At 52.3% G+C, this 26,904-nt stretch overlaps 2 protein-coding genes across 6 annotated transcripts; both read left to right on the forward strand.

Annotated features, from left to right (window-relative positions):
• The first annotated feature begins 1,312 nt into the window (after nt 1-1,312).
• On the forward strand, nt 1,313-15,685 carry SLC25A23 (solute carrier family 25 member 23). 5 transcript variants are annotated; one of them, XM_068537154.1, is made up of 12 exons: nt 1,313-1,624; nt 2,708-2,834; nt 3,411-3,498; nt 3,775-3,886; nt 5,267-5,425; nt 5,511-5,663; nt 5,866-5,973; nt 7,134-7,301; nt 7,534-7,620; nt 12,347-12,497; nt 13,497-13,677; nt 13,993-14,421. In XM_068537154.1, the coding sequence occupies exons 1-12, from the start codon at nt 1,469-1,471 to the stop codon at nt 14,045-14,047; spliced, it is 1,545 nt and encodes a 514-aa protein (XP_068393255.1). In that variant the 5' UTR covers nt 1,313-1,468; the 3' UTR covers nt 14,048-14,421. The 5 variants fall into 5 exon arrangements, with proteins under 5 accessions (XP_068393255.1, XP_068393251.1, XP_068393252.1 ...); XM_068537150.1 differs by lacking the exon at nt 7,534-7,620 and having other exon boundaries at nt 14,288-15,685; XM_068537151.1 differs by lacking the exon at nt 7,534-7,620.
• A 3,847-nt stretch (nt 15,686-19,532) lies between these two features.
• Nucleotides 19,533-25,425, forward strand: SLC25A41 (solute carrier family 25 member 41). Its single transcript, XM_068535003.1, is given in 8 exon segments — nt 19,533-19,614; nt 19,617-19,718; nt 19,936-20,108; nt 20,558-20,710; nt 20,901-21,008; nt 23,923-24,090; nt 24,303-24,450; nt 25,253-25,425. Coding segments are annotated over 8 exon segments (1,107 nt in total).
• The last annotated feature ends 1,479 nt before the right edge of the window (nt 25,426-26,904 follow it).

The following is a 26,904-nucleotide window of genomic DNA, read 5'->3' on the forward strand; positions in this document are numbered from 1 at the left end:
CCTGTGAATGAAAACGTCTGTGAGGGGACCCTCTACAAGAGGCTCGTTTGAGCACACCTGTCTGGGCAGAAGCTGAGTGGGAACCATGTGTGCCCTCACGATCGTCCTTTGGATAAAGGACGATGATAATAAGACGACCCCCTCCTGGGGACTCTAGAGAGAAGAGTAATGGTTAAGGGAAGATTCATCCCTTCTAGGGCATAGAGCGATGTTGGGTAAGAATCCCAGGTCTAGTTAAATCTCTGCTTTGCCCCTTCCTGGGCATGTGCACTGGGGTGAGCGGCTTAACCTCCTGTTTCGTCATCTGTGAAGTGGGAAAGCCAGTCCCACTTACCTTATAGGGTTTTAGCGAGGACGACGCGAGGGGTGAGTAAAAGGCCAAGGCTTGTGCAAAGCAATGAATCAACGTTAGCTGTTATGATTATTCGCTGTCAAAAGATCTGGGCGCCCCTCCCCCTAATGGCGAATCGAGAAACTGCGCCCGAAACTAGTGGGAGGGGCATTCGGCAGGTGCCGCGAGCGCGACAGGCTGGGGCCCCGCCTCCAGCTACGCTGTCCTTATCCCCAGCCGCGCCTGGAACTCTGAGATCCCCCCGCTAGGCCGGTCCGGAGAAAGCAGTCTGCTCGGCGTCTGGATCCGGCAGAGGTCCCTTTAAGACTGCGAGGCGAGCCGGGGGCCGCAGGGCCCAAGGCAGCGTGGGGTCAGTGGGGAGGCCCCGCCTAGGTGGTGAGCAAGGCGGGACCGCAGGGCACAGCTCCTGCGGCTCTGACCAATAGGAAACCGAGTTTGCAGCCGCGCCGCGCGTTGATCTTCTGTTTCCCAGTTTGAGTGGGACAGAGAAAGGAGGCGCGCGGGCGGGAAGAAAACACGGAGGGAGAGCAAGGCGACTGGATTTTCTGCTTCTGTGGCCGCTTAGGCAATGTGAAATGAGCGGGCGGGCTGTTGCAGGGCTAGATGGCACAGAGTTGGTTCTGAGTACGTCTAGGGAAACCGAGAACTTTAGTTTCTGAGGAGGATTAGTAGAGGAGGGAGGTCAAGTGGAAAGGGATTACGTAACCCAATCTCTGACATCTCCCTACCTCGTCCCCTTGGGCAGAGGGTAAACTGAGGCACGCAGAAACGGAACTCGGAAACCAGACCTGAGATTATTGATCTCTCGAACCCCCCTTCCCAGAATGAACGTGATGCTCCCTAGATTATGCTAATACCAGAGCATCCCTGACACGCCCCCCCCAGCTCCGCCCCATCCCCCTCCCCCCAATGCGGAGGAGACGCAAGTTCTGGCGCGGGCGGCGACGGCTAGCAGCCACCGCCTCCAACAAGTGCCAGAGCCGGGCAGGCAGCGCGGAGGCTGCGGTGGCAGTGGCCGCGGAGCTGGCCCTGCGGGGCCCCTGGGGGGAGGGGGAGCCGTCAAGCCCCCGCTGAGGCCGCCGCTGCCGGGCCTCCCCTCCCCCCGGGGCGGGCGCCATGCGGGGGGGCCCGGGCGATGCGGAGCGGCGTCAGCGCTGGGGTCGCCTCTTCGAGGAGCTGGACAGTAACAAGGATGGTCGCGTGGACGTCCACGAGTTGCGCCAGGGACTGGCCCGGCTGGGCGGGGGCAACCCGGACCGCGGAGCCCAACAGGTACCCTCGCAGGGACCCCCTCCTGGCTCGTGGCGCTGGAGCCCAGCCCGCGCCGGGTAACCCGAGCCGCTGAATGGAGTGCCGGGAGCAGCCCGGGAGTGCCTGTGGCTGGACTCCTGGACCTGTTCCTAGCTTGGGCGTCCTTGTCCCCTTCCCCCTGCCCGCCCGTGTCCGGGCCTAACGGGCTCGCTCAAGACAGGACCACCGAGGCCCCAGGCCTGCAGTTTCGGCTGCCAAACCCGTCCCCCTCCTCCCTCGGGGTGAGGGATGTCTGCCTGGGAATGGGGCCGCGTGCGCTTTCCTGCCCACTGCCCAGGACACACCCTCCTCTGAACTCTTTGCACAACCCGAGACACAAGGCCTGCACTCACCTCCAGGAGACACACCCTCCCCAGCCTCTGTGTTTACATTCCCTTCCCTGTCCTTTCCTGGGCTTGGCTCTATGCCCCAGGCTGTCCCAGCCAAGGACCCAATCCTATCCGAGGCCACCCTCAGCTGGGGATGCACCTATCAAAGCAGGAACTTGACCCCAAGCCCGTGCATGTGTCCCCCCACACCTGGAGGCCCAGATGCCACTGGACCGTCTCCATAGCACCCTGAGACCTCCAGTCAACCTCCCACTTTACAGATGGGAAAACAGAGGCCCTGCAGATGTTCAGTGTGGATGTGTCATTGCCCCACATTGCCCAGTGCTGTCTCCAAGGAGAGCTCTTGAAACTGCCACGTGGACAAGTTCATATAAGAGACAGCTGGAAGGACAGGCTTTCGGAGACAAGAGCCCAAGTCCACCTACTCACTTCCCAGCTCTGTAACCTTGAACAAGTGACTTGACCTTGGAGAGCCTCGTTTTGCTCACCAGGAAAACTGGACAGCCGCTGTCCACCTCACAGACCCACCTTGGCCTTGGGTATCTTGTTGAGGAAAGAGATGATCAAGGGAGGGGGTGACTTCCCCGCCCTGGTCCTCTAGGTGCAGGGCTGGGGGAAGGGGGCACCTGGGTTCCTGGGGCATAAGCTTGTCTTGCCTCCTCCAGATTGGGGGAGCAGTTTCCCAGAACTCCTTCTGGCCCTTCCCCCCTGCCAGGGCATCTCCCCTGAGGGTGACGCTGACTCAGATGGCGGCCTTGACCTGGAGGAGTTTATCCTCTATCTGCAGGAGCGGGAACAGCGCCTGCTACTTCTGTTCCACAGTCTGGACCGGAATCAGGATGGTGAGGCCAAGGGATGGGGCTGTGGGGGCCCTGGAGATGCCAACAGGGTTAGAGCTGGCAGCGCTAGGAGGAGGGAGGGCCGCTTCTCCCTGATGACTCACACGCTATTTTGGGAGCTCTCCTCACCCCCAGCTAGGTGGTTCGGGGCCCAGCCGGCCTATCCCACCTCCTTTTCCTTCTGGGGTGGGATGCTATTATTTATTAGTCTTATTTTTCTGTGGGACAAAGATCCCCCCATATGGCTCCTGGATTCCCTATGAGACAGAGACACCCCCATCGCTTTTTCTGGGTGTCCAATATTGCCTCTCAACCCCCTGTGGCATAGAGACCCCCATAATTATCCCTGGATTCAATCCTTCATTCATTCATCAAACAGAAGACCCCCCCCCAATATGGCCCAGTTCTACCCCTCTGATCCCAGTGGGTCAAGGACCCCCCCCCCGCAACCCTGCCACAAACCTCACCTTGGGTTCCTGGATCCGCTGGTCTTCTTCAATATCCCCATTCCAAGCTGTCCTGGTCCTCCATCTCAGGGTCCCTACACACACACTTCCCCACCTCGGGCCCCCTCCCCAGGTCATATCGACGTCTCTGAGATCCAGCAGAGTTTCCGAGCTCTGGGCATTTCCATCTCGCTGGAGCAGGCAGAGAAAATCCTGCACAGGTGAGTAGCGGGGTGTCCAGAATCCCAGGTAACTCAGGTCCCCAAGACCCCTCAGCCACCTTGAGCCTCTGAGCCTCAGACCCAATCCCAAGGCAGTGGAGCTGAGATCTTGGCCCAGTTGCTTCCCCTCTCTGAACCTCAGTTTCCCCCTCTGTAAAATGGGGAGCTCCCAGTGCCAAGGAGCTCAGTCTACCCCCCAAATCCACGAGAACCTCACTCAACTCACCCCTGGACCCAGGCACTGATTCTGTCCCACCTGTACCCCTCCCCCCGCAGCATGGACCGTGATGGCACCATGACCATTGACTGGCAGGAATGGCGTGACCACTTCCTGTTGCATTCGCTGGAGAATGTGGAAGACGTGCTGTATTTCTGGAAGCATTCCACGGTGAGGTGGGGGGCGGCTGTCCCAGCCTGGTGGTCAGGCCCTCTTCCCCAGGGCGTGGGGGGAGGGGCTGGCTCAGGACTCTAGAAGGAGGAGCCACTGGGAGCAGCCAAGGACTGAGGCTCTGCTCTCCTCTTCCTCCATCTGGGGCTCCCGGGACCCATTTGGGGAAGTCTCTGCCAGCTGATGGGGACCCTTCAGATTTAACTGTGGGGCCTCTGGGGGTTCAGGGAAGAAAGGGCTCACCAGATGGGGCATCTGGTCTCCCACCCTCAACCACATGGCTCTCTTTCTGCTGGTTTCTATTCCCCTCAATAAAGGATTCTGCTGCTGAAAAGACAAGTTAGGAAGCCACTGTCTTCAGAGGGTCTCACGGGATCTACCGGAAGTTGGGAGGGAGGAAGTGCTCTGGATTGCCATTTCCAGGGTGGGAATCCCTGAGTGATGCATCTGGTAGGATCTGATGGCATCTGGAGGGGTCCATCCATGGGATCTGCTGAGATCCTCTTGGGAGATCCAGAGATTCCCACCCTGGGGGACCCATGAGGGGCTTGGTTAAGATGTCTGCAGGTGAAGGGTGCTAGAGGGGGGATGATCTCTGCGGGGGAGACCCCTGGGGATCTGGAGACCCCCCCAGGAGGGATCTGCTGGGCTCCATATTATAGGACGTCCCTGGTAGGATCTTGTGTGGCCCTGGAGGTATCTTCTGGAATTCTTACGTGGGAGACCCTTGGGTGGGATCCTTCGGAGGGATCTGATTGGCTCTGGAGGGATCTTTATGGGGCAGGGGCTTGTTTGTTTTGTTGTGGTTGTTTGGGTTTTTTTGTTGTTTTGTTTTGTTTTGTTTTTTTGGCCGTGCTGCACGGCATGCAGGATCTTAGTTCCCTGATCAGGGATCAAACCTGTGCCCCCTGCAGTGGAAGCGCAGAGCCCTCACCACAGGACCGGCCAGGGAATTCCCATAATATATATATTCTTATATATCCTCTTTTATTTATTTATTTTTGGCCACACCACGCGGCATGTGGGATCTTAGTTCCCCAACCGGGGATCGAACCCATGCCCCCTGCAGTGGAAGCGTGGAGTCTTAACCACTGGACCACCAGGGAAGTCCCCTGTGGGGTAGAGACTTGAATAGGATGCTTTGATGGGATTTGGTGGAGATCCCCAGGAAGGATGTTGTTATCGTCTGTGGAGACCGCGGGGCTGGATCTGGTAGGGGTCCAAGAGGGATCTCTTGGGCTCTCCAAGTGAGATTCACTGGTGGAGTGGGATTCACTGGTGGGCACCCTGGGAGTCATGGGGGAGACGCCCCAGTTTAGGGCAGAGTTGCATCCCCCCAGCCCCACTGGGGCATGACACCCCCAGCCTCTGCATCCCCAGGTCCTGGACATTGGCGAGTGCCTGACTGTCCCGGATGAGTTCTCGGAGCAGGAGAAGCTGACCGGCATGTGGTGGAAACAGCTGGTGGCGGGTGCGATGGCGGGTGCCGTGTCCCGGACGGGCACAGCCCCCCTGGACCGCCTCAAGGTCTTCATGCAGGTGAGGGGCCCTGGAGAGACCCACCCCCTTCCCTAGGCCTGGACCCCTGGAGGGGTCCCCAAAGCCACCCGGTCTTCCCACCCAGGTCCACGCCTCCAAGACCAACCGGCTGAACATCCTGGGAGGCCTACAGAGCATGATCCAAGAGGGGGGCGTGCGCTCCCTGTGGCGTGGCAACGGGATTAACGTGCTCAAGATTGCACCTGAGTCGGCAATCAAGTTCATGGCCTATGAGCAGGTGGGGACAGGCATGGGGAGGCGTGGGCTACAGACATGAGGATTTGCAGGATTGGCCTGGGGTGGGGGATGTCTGCAGGTCCCCAGGAGTGGGCATCTGCTCCCCTTCGGGATGCGCCCAGGAGGAGGACAGCAGAGGGAAGGTCCAAGTGCACTGAAGGCCCAACCCCTGAGGTCCCGCCACCTCTGTGTCTCCCTCTCAGATCAAGCGGGCCATCTGGGGGCAGCAGGAGACACTGCATGTGCAGGAGCGCTTTGTGGCTGGCTCCCTGGCTGGTGCCACAGCCCAAACCATCATTTACCCCATGGAGGTGAGAAAGAGGGGCCCTAGCAGAGGCTCCGTCGCAGGGCTGGGGGCGGGCCTGCAATAACCATTTCACTCCAAGGTGGGATAAACATTGGGATTATAATGCTTTGCTTCTTCTTGATTCAGACTGTAGCTCATTAGAGCAATGCTCCTTCGTGTGTAGCTGGTCTGGGTATCACGGTTTGAGATGTGACTTCTGGGGACAGTAGTGTTGGTTTAGCTGTTTAGATAACAGTTGTGGGGTCCAGGCATTTATGGATATGACTCGTCTAAGGATACTGGTTTCCAGGATGCTTGTCCCCCAGGGAATCATTTCTAGGTGAAACCATTTTTGGAGAAATCATTTCAAGTTTCAGATTGTGCCAGGCATCACTTAGGATTCTGAGTGACGGAAAACTCAAATCACATAAATGAAGTCCGGAGGTGAGCAGTTCAGGGATGGTCTGGTGGCTTCAGAGTGTTAGAGACCCAGGTTCCTTCCCTCTATCTTGTTCTACCACCTCAGCATGTGACACCCACCTCATGGCCTAAAATGACTGCTTGTGCCCCAGTCACAGCATCCACCCTCCAGCCAAGAAGGAGGAACAGAGGAAGGAACACCTCCCTGCCTTTAAGGATGCTTTCTGACAGCCTTGCATACCTCTTCACCTTCTGTTTCATCAGCTAGGACTCAGTCACACGGCCACACGCCTAGGGAAGCTGAGAAATGTAGTCTTTATTTCTAGAGGCTGTGTTCTTGCTGAAAATAGCAGTTTCTATTGATAAGGGAGAAGGGAACAAGATATTGGGAGACGGCAGTGGGTGCCACGTGCAACTCTGATAGGCGTAACCAGTTTGTAGGTATAGAGTTTGGGGGTAGAAGAAGATTCTAGGACAAGTGGTTCTTTTATTTATTTATATATTTATTTATTTATTTTTTTTTTTTGGCCACACCAAGCAGCATGCAGGATCTTAATTCCCCGACTGGTGATCGAACCCGTGCCCCCTGCAAGGGAAGTGCAGGGTCCTAACTATTGGACCACCAGGGAAGTCCCACAAGTGGTTCTTTTAATTCAGTTATTCTCAGGGTATCTCCATCTAGGAGGTACAATTTCTAAGTGTCTTCATTCCTGGATGTAGTGATTCCGAAGGCAGCTTTTCCAGGGATAACCGGCTTCTCCCCAGGTACTGAAGACACGGCTGACCCTTCGCCGGACGGGCCAGTATAAGGGGCTGCTTGACTGTGCGTGGCGGATCCTGGAGCGAGAAGGGCCCCAAGCCTTCTACCGCGGCTACCTGCCCAACGTGCTGGGTATCGTCCCCTACGCGGGCATCGACCTGGCCGTCTACGAGGTCTGTGGTCCTCCCTTCTCTGGGATCTGCCCTTCCTGTGGGGCTGGCTCAGTCGACTAGCTAGGGGTGGAGAAGCAAAGCACCATGGGCCTTGGGATCCCGGGGAACTCCTTCAGGCATTGGACCTCCCCCCCCTGCCCCGCCACTCTTCCACTTCCCACCGCAAGATCCTTCCATCTGTACTTTGGCCTTCCCGGGTCTCAGGACATGTGAAAGTCGGGGACCACTCTAGCTCACAGAATCGTGGGAGCAGGCGAAGATGAGCTTCAAAGATGCCCATCCCCCCAAAAACGTGGGTCAGACGCACCTCCACCTCCAGGCCAATATCTTCTTCAAGGCCGTTTCAGTAATTGCCGCCGCCATAAAATCCATACCCCATGACCAGCATCTCGGGGCCTTTATCAGGAGAAGCAGGAGCTGGGAGTTTTTGCTGTTTCTCTTCCAGGGACCTCATCCATTGCTTTTCCCTTCTCCTGGTGGGATCACCAGGTTCTCCCAATTAGCACAGCCTCAGAAGTTCCCAGGCATACCCCCAATCTTTTTTTTTTTTTTAAACAACTTTTTTTTTTTTTTAAATTTTAATTTATTTATTTATTTTTGGCTGTGTTGGGTCTTCGTTTCTGTGCGAGAGCTTTCTCTAGTTGCGGCAAGCGGGGGCCACTCTTCATCGCGGTGCGCGGGCCTCTCACTGTCATGGCCTCTCTTGTTGCGGAGCACAGGCTCCAGACGCGCAGGCTCAGTAGTTGTGGCGCACGGGCCTAGTTGCTCCACGGCATGTGGGATCTTCCTAGACCAGGGCTCGAACCCATGTCCCCTGCGTTGGCAGGCAGATTCTCAACCACTGCGCCACCAGGGAAGCCCCTCCCCCCAATCTTTGTATCCAGCCCAGCTTCATGGGCAGGCAACCTGTAGAGTCACCAACTCAGAAGGGCTCCACACTTAGTTGAATGCTTTGCTGTCACCCTCTTGAAATTCTTAATAATCTTTGAACAAGGAACCTCCCATATTTTTATTTCGCACTGGGCCCCGCAAATGACGTAGCTGGTCCTGATCTAAGATCCCCGGTACCTGCCATCCATACCTGCCCTACCAGCACCCAGCGTCTACGAAGCCAAGTGAGACAAGGCTTCATTCATTCGTTCGTTCATTTATTCATTCATTCACTCATTCACCCGTTCACTTAGCAACTATGTCCTAAGCATCCGTGTGTTCTGGGTACTGTGCTGGCTGCTGCATTCAGGGAGTACAACATAATTCTTGTCCTCCCGGGACACCCCTCCAATGAACAAAGAAGTCAAGTCAACCAGCAAATAAGTAATTTCAGATCCTGAAATGTTCTCTGAAGATAATAAACAGGACATGCAATCGAAAGTAGCCATGGGCGGGAGGGGGGCATGTCTAGGAATGTCTCTGAGAGGTGGTGTTGGAGTGATGAGTTGAATATATAGGAGGGTGTGTGAACAAGGGCACAGCCAATGCCAAGGTCCAGAAGCAGGAATGAATATGGCCTATTGGAGGAGTGGAAGTCTTTTTTTTTTTTTTTCATTATGGTTAATTACAAGACATTGAGTATAGTTCCTGTGCTATACAGTAGGACCTTGTTGTTTGTCTATTTTATATATAGTGGTATATATCAGCTGATCCCAAACTCCCAATTTATCCCTCCCCACCTCGACCTTTCCCCTTTGGTAACCATAAGTCTGTTCTCTATGTCTGTGAGTCTGTTTCTGTTTTGTAGATAAGTTCATTTGTACCATCTTTTAGATTCTACATATAAGTGCTATCTTAACGGTATTTGTCTTTCTCTGACTTACTTCACTTAGTATGATAATTCTAGTTGCATCCATGTTGCTGCAAGTGGCAATGTTTCATGTTTTTTTATGGCTGAGTAATATTCCACTGTATATATGTACCACATCTTCTTTATCCATTCATCTGGCAATGGACATTTAGGTTGTTTCCGTGTCTTGGCTATTGTAAATAGTGCTGCTATGAACATAAGTGCGCATGTATCTTTTCGAATTATAGTTTTATCCAGATATATGCCATATATCCAGATATATGTCTGCTGGATCATATGACAACCCTATTTTTAGTTTTTTAAGGAACCTCCATACTGTTTTCCATAGTGGCTGCACCAATTTACATTCTCTTCAACAGTGTAGGGGGGTTCCCTTTTCTCCACACCCTCTCCAGCATTTATTATTTGTAGACTTTTTAATGATGGCCATTCTGACCAGTGTGAGGTGATACCTCACTGCAGTTTTGATTTACATTTCTCTAATAATTAGCGACACTGAGCATCTTTTTACATGCCTGTGGACCATCTTAAATGTCTTCTTTGGAGAAATGTCTATTTAGGTCTTCTGCCCATTTTTTGATGAGATTGTTTTGTTGTTGAGGAGTGGAAGTCTTGAGTGGCTGGAGGGAGCTGAAGAGTCAGCAAGGACTCAATTGATCATGAGTTTGGGTTTCTCCTAAATGTGATAGGAAGGCATTCAGAGTCATGAGCAGAAATAAGACCTTATTCTGCAACCTTATTTCATTCATTCTTCACCACAAAAGGGAGTTTGGAGGTCTGTGTTTGAAGAAGTTTGAAAAGCCCTGTGCCCTCTTGGCATTTCAAGATCTAAATTAGTCCCTTAAAGGCTCTGAGAAGTCCTGCAGAAAAGTGATTTACCTTTTTTTTTTTTTTTAAGCCCAGTGTTAGCCATACTTTTCCAGTCATCAGAACCTCTTTTTAACAGAACTGCTCTTAAAAACACCTATTTGGCAAATGCAGCTCCAGCCCCATAAAGGTGGCTATTAAAATGGCAAAGGCAGTAATGGTAAACGATTCTCATTTGCCCTTTCCATGCCCAGGCCAGACATCACCAATCCATCACAGCACTGAGTCCCTCTCAACACAGTTCCAGGCAGCCATTACCAATGCACTGGAGTTGACTTAGGAAATGAAACCTATGAGCAATTCCAGTCCCAAGGCCAAAAAGAAGATCCTGGATTTACAGAGGCCTCACAGAAGGCTTCAGAAGGGATTGGCCAAGGGCACAGCTCTGGACTTGGGGGTGGCTCTGAATGTTGATTGTCACCTTTATCTTGTGGCTTTGGGCAAGTAACTTCTGTTGATCCTCAGTTTCTCATCAATAAAATGGGGATCGTAATGGTACTTGTCTTAGTTGGAGGTCTTCCAGAAACAGGGATGGGGGGGCAAGTTGTTTTGGGGGGAAGTAGTAAGACAGGGAAGGGAAGGCAATCGAACAGTATCATGCTTTAGTATTAGTTTCCTAGGGCTGCCCTCACAAAGTGCCACAAGCTGGGTGACTTAAAACAACAGAGGGCTTCCCTGGTGGCGCAGTGGTTGAGAATCCGCCTGCCAATGCAGGGGACACGGGTTCGAGCCCCGGTCTGGGAAGATCCCACATGCCGCGGAGCGGCTGGGCCCGTGAGCCACAATTGCTGAGCCTGCGCGTCTGGAGCCTGTGCTCCGCAACAAGAGAGACCGCGATAGCGAGAGGCCCGCGCACCGCGATGAAGAGTGGCCCCCGCTTGCCACAACTGGAGAAGGCCCTCGCACAGAAACGAAGACCCAACACAGCCATAAATAAAATAAATTAAAAAAAAAAAAATTAAAAAAAAAAAAAAAAACAACAGAAATTTATTGTCACAGTTCTGGAGGCTAGAAGTCCAAAATCAAGGTGTCAACAGGGCCATGCTTCCTCTGAAATCTGTAGGGGGTATCCTTCCTTGCCTCCTCCCAGCTTCTGGCCTTTGCCAGCAGTCCTTGGCTTGTTCCTTGGCTTGTTCCTTGGCTTGTGGACGCATCACTCCAGTCTCTGCCTCTGTTGCCATGACTGTCTTCTCCCCTATGGGTCCTTTTTCTTCTTCTGCTCTTCTTCTACGGACACCAATCATATTGGGTTAAGGGCCCACCCTACTCCAGTATGACCTCATCTTAATTCATTATGTCTGCAAAGACCCTATTTCCAAATAAGGTCATATTCTAAGGTTAAGACCCCAACACATCTTTTTTTTTTTTTTGGTGGGGGATGCATTTAAACCCGTAACGGTGCATTATCAAGCAAGATACCACAGCAGACAGGTGGAGCTCAATCCTGGTGGACACCTCCGGGAGAAAGTGTAGAACATGCCCCCATCAGAGAGGCAAGGGAGCTGGGGTATTGATACACCAAGTCAGTCATCATTTGAAGGTTGCTTCTGGGGGTGCTAATTTCCCAGCACTGCCCACCTGTTCCTGTGTACTCAGAGCAGCCTTGCCTGGGACCAGATAAAATCCTCAGGCTGAGCCATGGATGCTTGGCCATTGGAGTCGGCAGGTTTGAGCTGAAGTGGTAAGGGATAAGGGCGGGGTGGCCACCTTGGAGATTGTATGAGTTTCCAATGGCTGCTGTAACAAATGACCACAAACCGTGGTTTAAAACATCACAAACTTATTATCTCACAGTTATGAAGGTCAGAAGTCCAAAATGCGTCTTACTGGGCTAAAATCAAGGCTGCTTTCCTTTTGGAGGCTCTATGGGAGAATCTGTTTCCTTACATATTCCAGTTTCTAATGGTGCCCACGTTCCTTGGCTAATGGCCCCTTCTCCATCTTCAAGGCCAACAGCATAACATCTCCCCCCTGCCCCGAGATCTCTCTCTCTGTCTCTCTCTGATCTCTGTTTCTGTCATCACATCTCCTTCTCTGACTCTTACAAGGAGACTTGTGATGACATTGGACCCCCCTGGATATCCTGGGATAATCTCGCATCTCCAGATCCTTAACTTAATCCCATCTGCAAAGTCCCTTTTGCCACAGAAGGTACCATAGTCACAGATTCCAGGGATTAAGGCAGGAACAGTAGGGGGGCTGTTATTCCACATACCAGAGAGGGTCTAGGTGAGGTTTGAGTGAGAGCATGCAGGTAAAATGCTTGGCTAACACCAGCCATCACGGGATACAGAAGCCAGCCAGCAGGACCTCTGAAGCCAGGGTCCTGGTGTCACCCACCTCCAACCCACCCTCCTCCCTTTTCCACCCTTGCCAGACCCTGAAGAACCGGTGGCTCCAGCAGTATAGCCACGACTCGGCCGACCCAGGCATCCTCGTGCTCCTGGCCTGCGGCACCATTTCCAGCACGTGTGGCCAGATAGCCAGTTACCCCCTGGCCCTGGTCCGGACCCGCATGCAGGCCCAAGGTGAGGCCTGGGTGGGAGGAGGAGGTAGGGAAGGTCTCACGACTTGGGTCCACCTTCCCATCCCCAGCTCCTCCCCGTGAGAAGGCAGAGTCCCGGGCTGCGATCCTCCTGGATTTTGATGGCCTTGACTAAAGTCCCTACTTTTCTCTGGGCCTCAGTTTACCCTTTTGTGACATTGGGATGGGAGCCCTTTACCCTAAGTAGGAGAACAGATACAGCCAGTGCCGGAAGATCATCCTAGCCATCTCAGCCGGGAGGCAGCTTTCCGGGCTGGTAACTTGAGTTCTAATTTGCAAGGCTGGGATATAGTGAGGTCAAGGAGGAGCAGGGCCAGGCTACAATTGTTTTACTGTATTTCTCTGTATTGCTCTTTTGAGGTTCTTTTTTCTTTTCTTTTCCCGCTACTATCCCTGAATCTCTTTTGAGAATTTCCTCGGGGATTTTAGCATTTGTGTTTTGTGATTTTTGCTGGGGGTCATCCGTGCATAAGACAGATGTGGTCCTCCACCCTCAAAGAGCTCCCAAGTTGGAGAGGAAGGAAGATGGTGAATAAATCATTCCACAATGAAGTGTGGATTTAGGGTTGAATAAAGGGGAGAAGGAAAAGCTGGACTTAGACAGGGGTGCCAAGGAGGGCTCCCCTGAAGAGCTGGTTTGGAATGGAGGTTGGAAGGTTGAATAAGAGTTAGCTGGGAAAAGGGAGAAGGAATTGAGTTCCAGGAAGAGGAAATTTCTGTGCCCTCTCCCACCTCCCCCTCCGCACATAGCTGCTCTGTTTCTAGTCATCCCCAAACTTGGGGCCTCCAGATTGGGGTGAAGAGATGAGCAGCCAATTCCAAGGCCAGTAGAAGTCCCAACTCTGAGTGGTAGGTCCCACTGTTAGTCTAACCCTCCTCCCTCCTGCTGCAGTGGCCACCTGGCCCAGCCCTGGGGGGGAGTGGGGGGGGGGGAGTGAGAGGGGGACCTTTGGCCTTACCTGGCCTCCCCACCCCCTACCAGCCTCCATCGAGGGAGCCCCCCAGCTGTCTATGCTGGGTCTGCTCCGTCACATCCTGTCCCAGGAGGGCGTGCGGGGCCTCTACCGGGGCATTGCCCCCAACTTCATGAAAGTTATCCCAGCCGTGAGCATCTCCTACGTGGTCTACGAGAACATGAAGCAGGCCCTGGGGGTCACGTCCAGGTGAGGGACCCAGTGCCCACCCCTCCCCCAGATCCCTCACCTCCATCATGACATCCCACACACCTCGGCCACTGGAGACTGAGGGCCCAGCCAGTGGATCCCAGGTCCCCCCCCACCACGCATTCAAACCACAGGATCCCCACACTTCATCCACTGGGTCCTGCATCCCCACAGCCCAGCCACTGGTTCCCACGTTTCCCTCTCCCCCAACACGTACTGAGTCCTGGACCTCCATGTCGTAACCACTGGATCCCCCGCAACCCAGCTAATGGATCCTGATACCCCGCAGCACATACCCTGTATCTAAACCCCCAGACCCCAGCTGCCTCAGGCACCAGATCCAGTGTCCTCAGGCAGTACTGGATCCTAGATCCACTGGCAGATCCTAGATCCCCATGCTTCAAGTCCTGGATCTCCAAGCTCGGCCACTGGATTCTGGATATCAAGAAACCTCAGCGCACCGGACCCTGACAGTGCAATGCCTAGGTCCCGGGGCCCCGACCCCCTCCCTCCAGCCACTGGATTCCTGAATCCCTTTACCTCGACACTGGGTCCTGGATCCCTCTGCTTCGACTCCCGGATCCCCACATTTCAACCATTATACCCTCAGCCACCGGATCCCAGATTTCCAAGCCCCGACCCACCAGATCCTCACTCCTCAAACCACAGTCACGAGAGCCCAGTGGCAGAGGAGCGGGTGCTGGCGACTGCAGCTGTTGGACCCCAGATCCCTTCACCGCAGGCACTGGGTACTAAAACTTCATCCATAAGAGGCAGACCCTACCACCTCCAGGCACTGGATGCCAACCCCTTAACCCCTGGTTTCTGACCCGAGTCCTCCCAAGCACTGGATCTTGAACGCTCAGACCCCCCAGTCTAGCTCCCAATAGGCCAATCGGTATCCTGGATCCCACACGCCCCCGTCCCAGACACACACCAGAGCCCAGAGACCTCCCCCCATGGCACAAACCCCATAGTCTACGGAGCCTCCAGGAAACCCAGGTCCTGGCCTCCCAGCTTGAAAACCCACGGGACTTGTCCACTGTCCTGACACGTCTCATGCCGGCCGCAAGAGGAGGAGTTGCCTCTCCCAGGCCCTGCACAGACACTGGACCCCCTACCTCCCCAGCAAAGCCTGGACTGCAGGGAAACCTCTCTCTCAAATACTCCCCCAGCAGGGCCATGTCTCACACCCCCTTCCCACTGTCTAGGCTGATAACAACCCCCAGAGCCTGGGTCCCTCTGGAGGATCCAGTCGCTCTTTCTTAGGGGCTGGCAAGGAGGCAATACAAGGCTGGGGACACATTAAGGGGACCGCACACATCCCCCAGCACTGCCAGCCCCTCCCCAGACTTCAGAGTTGGAAGCCGCGAGCAGCTTCCCTGAACCCAAGCAACCAAGGATGCAAAACAAACCCCAAACTCCCCAGTCCCCCAAATTCATTCCAGGTCTATTTTTCTACCGGAGAGGAGCAGACATCCCATCCGCCCTAATTCCCAGTACCCCCACCCTGTATATTCCGCACTTTATATTTGGATTCTGAGCTTAGGCTTATTGGGGGACCCCTCCATTCCTTCCAAGTCCTTGGGGAACCCCATTAAAGGACTGTAAAAGAAGAACTTGGATTTGGGGGGGACGGGACGACCCCCCCCAATGCTTCCACCTCCCCCACCTACACCACTCCCCACCTCCCTGCCTGTGTGTGGTATTTCACAGGAAAAGAACAAAGGAATACATTTTCTAAGCTCTTTTATTGTGGTTTTTACTGAAAAGGGGTGGGTGGATGTGGGACCACCTCATACCATCCACAGGGAAAGGACATGGGCCGACTTCCATTCTACATTGTTGGCGGGAGACCAGGAAATGACTCCATGAGCCTCAGTTTCCACATCTGTAAAGTGGGTGTGGGGGAAGGTCCACATTCAGGAGCACTCCTAATTTTTCCTGTATTTTTTGTAATTACACAAGTGTGTCCTTTTCCTTGGGCTGCTTAAAAAGTTACCACAAACAAGGGGCTTAAAACAAAATTTTTAAAAATATTTTTCTATTGTGGTAAAATACACATTACATAAGATTTACCATTTTAACCAATTTTAAGTGTACAGTTTTGTGGCATTAAGTCCATTCACATTGTCGTGCAACCATCCCCACCATCCACCTCCAGGACTTCCTCATCTCCCCAAACTGAAACTCTGCCCCATTAAACACTGACTACCCATCCCCTCCCCCAGCCCCTGGCCCCCACCATCTACCTGCTGTTGCTATGGATGTGACTCCTCAAGGGACCTCTTAGAACTGGAATCATGCAGTATTTGCCCTTTTGTGTCCGGCTTATTTCACTGAGCATCATGTCCCCAGGTTTCCTCCATGTCGTAGCAGGTGTCAGAATCGCCTTCATTTTTAAGGCTGAATAATACTCTATTTTATGTAGGGACCGTATTTTGTTTATCCATTCATCCGTTGATGGACACTGGGGTTGTTTCCACCTTTTGGCTATCATAAATAAAAGACAACAGAAATTTATTCTCTAACAGTTATGGGGGGTTGAAGTCAAAAACCAAGGTGTTGGCAGGGCCATTTTCCCTCTGAAGACTCCAGGCAAGGATCTGTCCGTGCCTGTTCCTAGCTTCTGGTGGCTGCCCACACCCCTTGGTGTTCTTGGATGTTAGACCCATCACTCCAATTTCTGCCTGTCTTCACGTGATCAAACTTTTTCCTATGTGGACTGTGAGAGTCATTCTCTAAGATGTCCCCCTCTGATCTTTGACTCTTGGTGTTCACATTCTTGTGTAATCTCCTCTGTCATTGTACCAAGGCAGGTCTGTATGACCAAGGGAATACAGCAGAAGTGATGGTATGTTACCTCCAAAATTAGGTTATAAAAGACATTGAAGCTACCATCTTGTTCATGTTTTAAGCTGCTATGTTTGGGGAGGGGAGGTGATTTGTTACGCAGCAGTAGCTAACTGATACATATACACATGTATAGATATGATTTTTCACACGCCCAGATAAGGGATCAAGCCTTGCTAACTATTTTGTATTTTTACTTCCTTTGAATTCATGATCAATGCCCAGAAGTGGGATGTCTGGGTCAAAGGATATGACTATCTCAGGGTCACGTCACTGGAAAAATTGTATGCAATATACACAGCTACCAGCAAGGAATTAGCATTACCAGTTTTAATGCAGCCATGTCAGCATTGAGTATTACCACTTCATTTTATTTAATTGTGCCTGTCAACATTCATTTTCTTGTCCACATTCTTTTTTTTTTCTTCCAGTTTTGTTGAGATATAATTGACATACAGCACTGTAAAAGTCTAAGGTGTACAACATAATGATTTGGTTTACATGCATAATGAAGTGATTATCACAATAAGTTTAGTGAATATCCATTATCTCATATTAAAAATTATCTCATTAAAAGTTAAAGAAATAGAAAAAAATTTTTCTTGAGAACTCAGGATTTACTCTCTTTCATATATAGCATACAGCTGTGTTAACTATATTTATCATGTGTACATTACATCCTTCATACTTATTTATCTTATAACTGGAAGTTTGTACCTTTTGACCACGTTCATCCAATTCCCACTCTTCCCACTCCCTGCCTCTGGTAACCAGGAATCTGATCTCTTTTTCTAAGCATTTGTTTGTTTTTGCAGTGTAATTGACCTAAACATTATGTTAGTTGCTGTTATACATTGTCCACATTCTTTTAAACCGTTACACTGTGTTTGGGATTTAGGAGGCTCTGCTGACATGCAGTGTGACATCAGACAGGCTGCTTTCCCCTTTCTGAGCCTCAGTTTCCCCACCCACACTTTAAAGATGTCCACTGACATCTTTAAAGAGAAAAGAACTTACATTTATTAAGCAAGTACTATGTACCCTCACTCTGTGCTAAGCCCCCCTTAATGTATATATGTGTTGAACACTTACTTTATGCCAGATCCAGTTCTGGACATGGGATACAGAAGTGAATGAAACAGACAAAGATCTCTGCTCTCATAGACCCTATATTCCAGTGGGGAGAGATGAACAAGAAGTAACACAAGTGAGTGAGTATGTAGCAGTGTAGATAGTAAAAGTATTACAGAGAAAAACAAAGGAGGGAAGGGGGATGAGAAATACTGCAGGGCTGAGTTTAAATTTTAAGTAGGGTGGTCAGAGAAGGCGTCAGGGAGAAGGTGATGCTTGAATAAAGATTTAAAGATGGTTTAAAAAAAAAAAGATTTGGGAATTCCCTGGTGGTCCAGTGGTTAGGACTCAGTGCTTTCACTGTTGTGGCCCGGGTTCCATCCCTTGTTGGGGAACTAAGATCCCACAATCCACGCAGCATGTCCAAAAAAAAAAAAAAAAGGAGCCATGGATATGTCTAGGGAAACAGCATGCAAGACAGAGTAAACAGCCAGTGTAAAGGTCCTGGGGTAGTACCATGCCTGGGTGTGTTGGAGGAACAACAAGGAGGCCCATGAGGCCAGCGTGAGTGATGGGGAGAGAGGGAGGAGGTGAGGGCAGAGAGAGAACAGGGCAGGTCCTGCAGGGCCTTGTGGGCCAAGGGGAGAACTGGGGCTTTTACCCACGGGAGGTGGAGCCTACAGGGCTGTGGGCAGAGGAGGGCGGGACCTGACTCAGGTGCTCACAGGCGCCCTCTGATGGCTGCTGAGGGGAGGACAGACTGTGAAGGGCGAGGGCAGGAGCTGGGGGAACTGGGGTGATGGCCACTGCACTGGTCCATGTGAGGGACGATGGGGCTGGACCAAGGTGGTGGCCACGTACATGGTAAGAAGCAGCCAAATTCTGGATATACTTTGAAGGTTAAGCCCACAGGATTTAGTGACAGACTGTGTGTAAGAGAGAAAGGGAGGAATCAAGGATGACATCGAGGGTTTTGATCAAACAACTTTGAGGATGGAGATGCTCCCAACAAAGACTCTCATTGGATCCTATGACAACGCTATTTGGTAGAGTTACTCATTACTTCCGATTTCCAGCTGGGGAAACTGAAGCTCAGAGAAGTAAAGCAGGTACCCCAAGGTCACACAGCAAGAAGTGTCTGAGATGGGATTCAAACTCAGGTCCATCTGACTCCAAACCTATGCCTGTCTTACTTCGGGGACTAACTGTGTCTCTCTCTCCCAGAGCTCCAGAGCCTTCCCATTCTCCCCCACTTCCATCTCCTCTTGCCATGACAACGAAACACAGTGTGTTAGTTTCCTATGGCTGCTGTAACAAAGGACCACAAACTTGGTGGCTTAAAATATTATCGTGGAGGTCAGAAGCCTGACACAGATCTCACTGGGCTAAAATCTAGCTGTCAGCAGGGCTGGCTCCTTCTGGAAGCTCCAGGGGAGAATCTGATAACTGGCCTTTTCCAGCTTCTGAAGGCCACCTGCATTCCATAGCTCGTGGCCCCCTCCTCCATCCTCAAAGCCAGCAGTGGCCAGTGGAATCTTTCTCACAACCAGTCCAACACGGATGGTTCTGCCTCCCTCTTCCCTGTTGAAGGACTCATGAGATTACATTGAGACCCTGTGGTTAATCCAGAACAATGTTTCCATCTCCCCATCAGCTGGTTAGGAACCTGAATTCTATCTGCAAATTTAATCCACCCCCTACCCCTTGCCGTGTAACGTAACACGTTCACATGTTTAGAGGGATTGGGATGTGGACCTTTGGTGGGCGGGGAGACACTCACTCTGTCTCATATGCAGTGAGCTCACAAGGGCCTCTGTGACCTCACCATCCCCTGGGACCCAAATTTACAAGATGCCCCTCCCACATGGTTGCTGGATGGGCAAACTACTCACCAAGGATTTGAGCCTAAGTGTCCTGACCCTCCAGCTGCCATGGGAGCCCAACCTGAGGAAGGTCAGAAGCCTTGTTCGAGGGTCCAGACCCTGTTTAAGAGGGTCAAGTCCTTACTCACCAAAACCCACCCCCCTCCTTGAACCTGGGCTGTACCCATGTATATGGGTACATGTTTGGGCATGTGCCTGAAAGCAAACTGGAACATCTCCCAACACAGCAGCTGAGTTCGGGCACCATGGGCCTCCCAGTACCTCCAGCCAGGACTGCAGGGGGAGAAGGCCATGCCGCTCACCCCCCCCCTGCACGGCCCGCTCCTCTCCCAGCAGACCTGGATGGAATGCCACCTTGAAGCAGTGGGGACCGGGTAGGCCTCGGACTGGGAGGGGGTCCTGGAGATGTGTCTGGGGACGGAGCTCCAGCCTGGCTGAGTGAGGGCGGGAGCCGGGTCTGTCCTGCAGGTGCTGCACACTGGAGAGCAGCTGATGGTCCCCATGGCTGTCCTGGAGGTAGATAATGAGGGAGCCTTGTGGAAGTTTCTCCTCTCGGGAGCCATGGCTGGGGCGCCGTCTCACACAGGCACGGCCCCTCTGGACTGTGCCAAGGTATACATGCGGGTGCATGGGGAACATGGCGTTGGAGCTGTTGGGATGGGGATGGGCGGAAGTGGAGCTGATGGAGTTCAGGATGAGGGTGAGGGTGTAACCGGAAACAGGTACGAGGGTGGGGTGGGGACAGGGGTTGGAGTTGAGAGGATGGTACCAGGGACAAGGATGGGGTGGGGATCAGAGAACCGGGTACGGGGTCTTTGAAGACAAAATAGGACTGGAGAGGAGGAGAAGATGAGGGTTGAGATGGGAATGTGAGTAGGTGTTGGGTTTGGGTCTGGGTCGTTTTAGAGAATTCTATGACTAGTGAAGGAAGGCATTGAAGAAGGAATGGGGATGGGAGGGGGTAGGTTTGGAGTTGGGCAGCTGGAGACAGGAGAGGTTGAGCTCCAGGCTGGGATGGGGATGGAGATGGGGTGGAGGGCTCCTCAGAGGGCCAGGGGCCTCCGTATCCCCAGGTCTACTCCTCCAAGACAAATTTCATGAATTTGCTGGGAGGTATACGGAGCATGGCCCAGGAGTGGGGTGTCTGCTTGCTATGGAGAGGCAATGGTATCAACGTACTCAAGATCGCCCCGGAGTACGCCATCAAGTTCTCTGTCTTTGAACAGGTGGGGGGATGGTCTGCTTTTCCCAGCCCCACCCTCAAGCCCTCACCTCTCCTGTACCCACGACCCCCAAAGCCCAGGTCCTTATCCAAGACATACGTTCATCCTCCAGGTCCCAGACCTCTTCCCCTGGATGAGTTTCAGGAAGGAAGGAAGGTTAGTTATTCTCTCACTTTCCTCCCTCCTGTCCCAGTGTAAGAATTACTTCTGCGGAGTGCATAAGTCCCCACCCTTTCAGGAACGACTCCTTGCCAGCTCCCTGGCTGTGGCCACTTCCCAGACGCTCATCAACCCCATGGAGGTAAGAGAATATCTGCCCCATAGAAGATGAAACATGATTAGGTGGCAGCTGCTACTGCTTCCTCCTTCCCCTCCCCCTCCTCCTCCACCTCTTCCTCCTCTCCCTCTTCATGTAAGATATGGATCAAAGTTGTAATCCGGATGGCTACCTGGTGACCTCAACACTATTTACTGAATGGGTCCTCTCCTTTCCCCCAGCAATGACCCAAGACGCCACCATTGTAATTTACTAAATTGGGTAAATTACCTATATTTGTATATATTTGGGTTTATTTCTGACCTTTCTCTTCTTGTCGCTCTGGGGTCTCTTCATGCACTACTATCTTTTAACTTTTTTTTAATGAATAGACTTTATTTTGTAGCACAGTTTTAGGTTTACAGAAAAACTGAGCAGAAAGTACAGAGTGTTTCCATATACCTCTCGCACATATACAAAGTTTCCGCTATCATTAACATCTTGCACTTCGGTGGTACTTTGGTTACAATTGATGAGCCAATATTGATACATTATTATTAACCAAAGTCCAGAGTTGACATCAGGGTTCGCCCTTTGTGTTGTACTTGCTATGGGTTTTGACGACAAGTAGCCACTATAATAGCATCATACAAAATAAATTCACTGCCGTAAAAAGTCTCTGTACTACACCTATTAACCCCTCCCTCCTTCCCCCAATCCTTGCGGACCACTGATCATGTTACTGTCTATGTAGTTTTGCCCCACCATTTTTTCTTTTTTTGGCCACACCACGTGGCATGTGGGATCTTAGTTCCCCGACCAGGGATTGAACCCGCAACCACTGCACTGGAAGCATGGAGTCTTAACCACTGGACCACCAGGGAAGTCCCAGCCCCGTATTTAATTTTTGAGACTTGATATTATGTCTTATTATTTTCCATCCCTTCTCTTCTTTATCAGTTTTCCAAGCTATTCTCTGTTGAGCTTCTCCATTCAAACTTCAGAAGCAATGCACCTCGTTCAGAACACAAAATCACCTACTGGTATTTGTTTTTTACTGGGATGATGTTCAATTCATAGTTGTGTTTAGAGATTATTGCCATCCATATGATATCGGTTCTGCATATCCGAGAACATTTCCATTTGTTCGAGTCTCCTTTTTTGCTCTTTAATGGTCTTTTAAAGTTTTCTCCACATAATTCTTGCCCTTGTCTGGTTGTTTCTTTTTTTTTTTGGCTGCTTTGGGTCTTCATTGCTGAGCATGGGCTTTCTCTAGTTGTGGCGAGAGGCGAGAGGGGGCTACTCTTCGTTGCGGTGCATGGGCTTCTCATTGCGGTGGCTTCTCTTGTTACGGAGCATGGGCTCTAGGCATGTGGGCTTCAGTAGTTGTGGTTTGCGGGCTCAGTAGTTGTGGTGCACGGGCTTAGTTGCTCCGCAGCATGTGGGATCTTCCTGGACCAGGGATCGAACCCGTGTCCCCTGCATTGGCAGGCGGATTCTTAACCACTGCGCCACCAGGGAAGTCCCCATTCTTTTTTATATATATATTCTTTTCCATTATGGCTTATCACAGGACATTGAACATAGTTCCCAGTGCTATATACAGCAGGACCTTACTGTTTATCCATTCTGTATACAATAGTTTGCATCAGTGAAGTGTTTTTGTTTTTGATTGTTGCATAACAAATTACTGCACTCAGTAGCTTAAAATGATACAGATCTATTATCCCATTGTTTCTGTGGGTCACGTCTGGGCACTGGCTAGTCGGGTCCTCTGCTCAGGGTTTGATCAGGTGGAAATCAAGGTGTCAGTTGGGCTACCAATGAACCCATCTGAGGCTTGCGGTCCTCTGCGAAACTCCCTGGTTGGTGGCAGGATTCATTTTCTTATGATTGTAGGACCGAGGTCCTCAGCTCCTGGAGGCCACCCACTGTTTCCTGCCATGTGATCCTCTCCATAACAGTTTGCTTGTTTGAGACCAACCCGAGGGAATTCCCTGATGGTCCAGTGGTTAGAACTCTGCACTTTCACTGCCAAGGGCCGGGTTCGATCCCTGGAACTAAGATCCTGCAAGCCGAGGCACGGCATAAAAAAAAACAAAAGAAAAGAAACAACCCGAGAGTGTTTCCGATGCTTCCAATCTCTCTGACGCCTTCTGTCTCTGGCAATAGACTCTCTTTTAAAGGGCTCTCCTGATTGGGTCAGGCCCACCCAGGACGATTTCTCTTGATTAACTTAACTGGTTAGGGGCTTTATTACATCTGCAAAATCCCTTCACCTTTGTCATATCGTGTAACCTGACCGAGGGGAGTGACAGCCCATCACATTCACAGGTCTCTAGGCATACGGGCTTCAGTAGCTCAAGGGCAGGAGGAAGGCCATTAAATAGATCATGCTATCAGGGGGATGGAAATCTTGGGGACCACCTTAGAATTTTGCCTACCACACTCGGTGTGCTGTCTTCTGCACAATTGTAGAGCTGCCAATATTCTGATATTGGGGCATTTCATAAAAATTCCAGTAACTGGCTTCTTTCAGAAAATTGGCAGATCTGGCTACCTGGGGTCCACACTTGCACGGCACTACATTTGGCTGGCGTTAGGGCAGAGCTGCGGCAGACCCCACCCGGCTCACATCTCTTCCCTCACCCTTTTTTTTTTTTTTTTTTTAATTTTTTGGCCACGCCACGCGGCCTGCAGGATCTTAGTTCCCCGACCAGGGATCGAACCCGCGTCCCCTGCAGTGGAAGTGCGGAAGCTTAACCACTGGACCGCCAGGGAAGTCCCTCCCTCACCCTCTTGGGCTGAGAGCACATACAGGCCGAGGCATCTGAGTTTGAAACTCAGCTGTGTGCGTTCCTGAGCAGTTTCCTCCTGTGTAGATGGGGACAGTGGCCATGGTTGGGGGTCACTGAGAGGATTAGATCAAACAAGCCACCTCACTCCTCATCCTCCCCAGGTGCTGAAGACACGGCTGACTCTGTGCCGGACTGGCCAGTACAAGGGGCTGCTGGACTGCGCCAGGCATATCGTGGAGCAGGAGGGCACCCGCGTCCTTTACCGCGGCTACCTGCCCAACATGCTTGGCCTCATTCCCTACGCCTGCACCGACCTGGCTGTCTACGAGGTGTGGGTCCCACAGAGGGGGGTGTCAGGGGCGGTGTGAACCCAGGCCTGTAGAGAGCTTCCTCCTGGCCTTTCTCTTTTTTTTGGCCACGTGGCATGTGGGACCTTAGTTCCCCGACCAGAGATCGAACCCGTGCCCCCTGCAGTGGAAGTATGGGGTCCTAACCACTGGCCCACCAGGGAAGTCCCTCTCCTGTCCTTTTTCTCTTGTAGATGCTCAGGTGTCTCTGGCTGAAGTCAGGCAGGGACATGGATGACCCCAGTGGCCTGGTCAGTCTGTCGTCCGTGACAGTGTCCACAACCTGTGGCCAGAGGACCAGTTACCCACTGACTTCGGTGCGCACCAGGATGCAAGCCCAAGGTCAGCCTGGCCCTAGAGGCGACCTCGCATGCCCCTCCCCACTTTGCCTCTGCTCTCTGAACTTTCTCATCCCCCCCAAACTGACTCCTAAACGCTCCATATCTGATCCTGGCCACCTCTGCTGACCCCTGAACCCACCAAAACTTACACTCACCCCCAAATCTGATCCCAGCCCTTCAATTAACCCTGCACATCACTAAAACGAACATCCAGCTCCCAAATGACTCCCACAAACCTCCTTAAATGTGACTCAGGCCCCCATACTGACCTCAAGACATATAGTCCCCAAATGACCTCCCAACTTCTCCACATCGGACCCAGCCCTCAATTGACTCCAGAAGTCAAACCGTTTCTAAATTTGCCAAATCTGACTCTGAGACATCCCCAAACTCAAAACCACCTGCTGCACTATCCTGGGAACTCCCCAAATGTGACCATCCCCCAAAGGGGCTCTCAAACCCCTAAACAAATCCTCAAACATCCAAACAGGTCCTTAGCCCACCACCCTGATCTTGAAAATGTCCCCAAACTACCCCTTAGCACAATCCCCAAATCTCTAGCAGATCTTAGAAGCTGGAATGTTTTCTAAGATGTTCCCTACAACAAATCCTGAAAATTCCTGCCCCTCACTCTCCCCAAACTGACCAATTTCCTCTAAAAGTCTTCCAAACTTCTTTCCAAATGACACCCAGACCCCTTGCTCCTGGCTTCACTGCCCCCCACAACTTTCCAGCCCACGCCCCGCCTCCAGGATGCCCAGTCATCTCTGGCCCAGGCTCTGAGCTTGCCTCTGTCCCCGCAGACACCGTGGAGGGTTCAAACCTCACCATGCGTGGAGTCTTCCGGCAGATCCTGGCCCAGCAGCACTGCCCGGGGCTGTACCGAGGCATGACCTCCACGTTACTGAAGGTGTTGCCAGCAGGTGGCATCAGCTACATGGTGTACGAAGCCATGAAGAAGACCCTGGGCGTATAAGCAGTGAACTAGGCATACCCTGGGCAGAAATGGACAGGAGGATCCAGTGTCCCCTGGCCCCAAAGAACCCTCCAGGCTTGGGACCCAGGGTGGTTTTTGTCAGAAGCAGGCTGGGGGCCTGGGTCAGAAGATTCCTGCAGTGACTTCCCTGGTGGCTCAGAGTTTAAGAATCCACCTGCCAGTGCAGGGGACATGGGTTCAATCCCTGGTCCAGGAAGATCCCACATGCCACGGAGCAACTAAGCCCATGTGCCACAACTACTGAGCCTGTGCTGTAGAACCCGCGAGCCACAACTACTGAGCCCGTGTGCCACAACTACTGAAGCCCACGTGCCTAGAGCCCATGCTCTGCAACAAGAGAACCCACCACAATGAGAAGCCCATGCACCGCAACGAAGAGCAGGCCCCGCTCGCCGCAACTAGAGAAAGCCTTTGTGCAGCAACGAAGACCCAACGCAGCCAATAAATTAAATAAGTAACTTTAAAAAAAAAAAAAGAAGATTCCTGGAGCCTCCTCCCCAGGGTGCAGCCTGGGACTACTTTGGACTCCAGTCTGACTCGCTGTGACTTGTCCTTGTTCCAGGGCAAAAGGGTGAATGTGGAGACAACCAGGAATAAAGCGATGGTTTCTGCTGGACGTGTCTGGGATACCTGGGTCCAGGAGGGCAACTGGGGATCTGTTATACCTGGGTCCAAGAGAGGAGCTGGTTATCTGGAATCTCTGGGTCTAGGACAGAACTAGGACTCCCTGGGTCCAGCAAGAAAGCTAGGGACCTGGAATCCTTGGTTCCAGGAAGTGAGCTAGGGACCTGGAATCCTGGGTCTAGGATGAGAGCTGGGGACCCGGTATACCTGGGTCCAGTGGGTAAGCCGGGAACCTGGAATACCCTGAGTCTAAGAAGGAGCTGGGTATCTGGATCCCTGGGTCCTGGAGCGGGGATGGGTACCTTGGGCCCCTCAGTCCTGAATGGGAATTGGAAGCCTGGAAGATGCCTAGGTCTAGGAGAGAAATTGAGGGCCTAGGATCAGAGCTTGGAGCTGGAATCCAAAGACCTTATGTGAAGCGGGTGTGGGGTGTGGAATTAAGAGTCTGGGATCCCTCGGTCCTGGGAGGAAACCAAAGGCCCTAGACCCTTGAGTTCGGGAAGAGAGCTGGTTCCGTGAGTGCTGGAAGAGAAGTGGGGGCTCTAGATCCCTGGGTGGATAGAGAGAGGAGAGGGGGTACAGAGGATCCCTCGGTTTCCTCTTGCTTTGGGGCCACCCCACCCCCGGAAGCACCCGTCTCCGAGGCCTCAAGCAGGCCACGTGCATGGCCTGCCCAGCCAGGTTCCTGGGGCGCTAACCCAGACGTCAGGCCTGAATTCCGGCAGCCGGTCGCCAATGCCCACGTCGGCTGCCATTCACTCCGGCTACGGCTAATCCCCTCCCGCCGTCTGGGGCCGGCTCCGCCCCAATGCAGCTGCGCTTCCACTGGCTCCC

This window comes from Eschrichtius robustus, chromosome 2 (assembly GCF_028021215.1).
Source record: "Eschrichtius robustus isolate mEscRob2 chromosome 2, mEscRob2.pri, whole genome shotgun sequence".
NCBI classification, from domain to species: domain Eukaryota; kingdom Metazoa; phylum Chordata; class Mammalia; order Artiodactyla; family Eschrichtiidae; genus Eschrichtius; species Eschrichtius robustus.

What these genes read in the sequence shown, in the direction of transcription:
- SLC25A23 (XM_068537150.1), top strand. Translation starts at nt 1,469, where the DNA reads ATGCGGGGGGGCCCGGGCGATGCGGAGCGGCGTCAGCGCTGGGGTCGC. An exon ending in CGGACCGCGGAGCCCAACAG is followed by an intron (nt 1,625 to 2,707) that starts GTACCCTCGCAG and finishes CCCCCCTGCCAG; the next exon opens with GGCATCTCCCCTGAGGGTGA. An exon ending in GCCCTGGGGGTCACGTCCAG is followed by an intron (nt 13,678 to 14,287) that starts GTGAGGGACCCA and finishes TTATACCCTCAG; the next exon opens with CCACCGGATCCCAGATTTCC.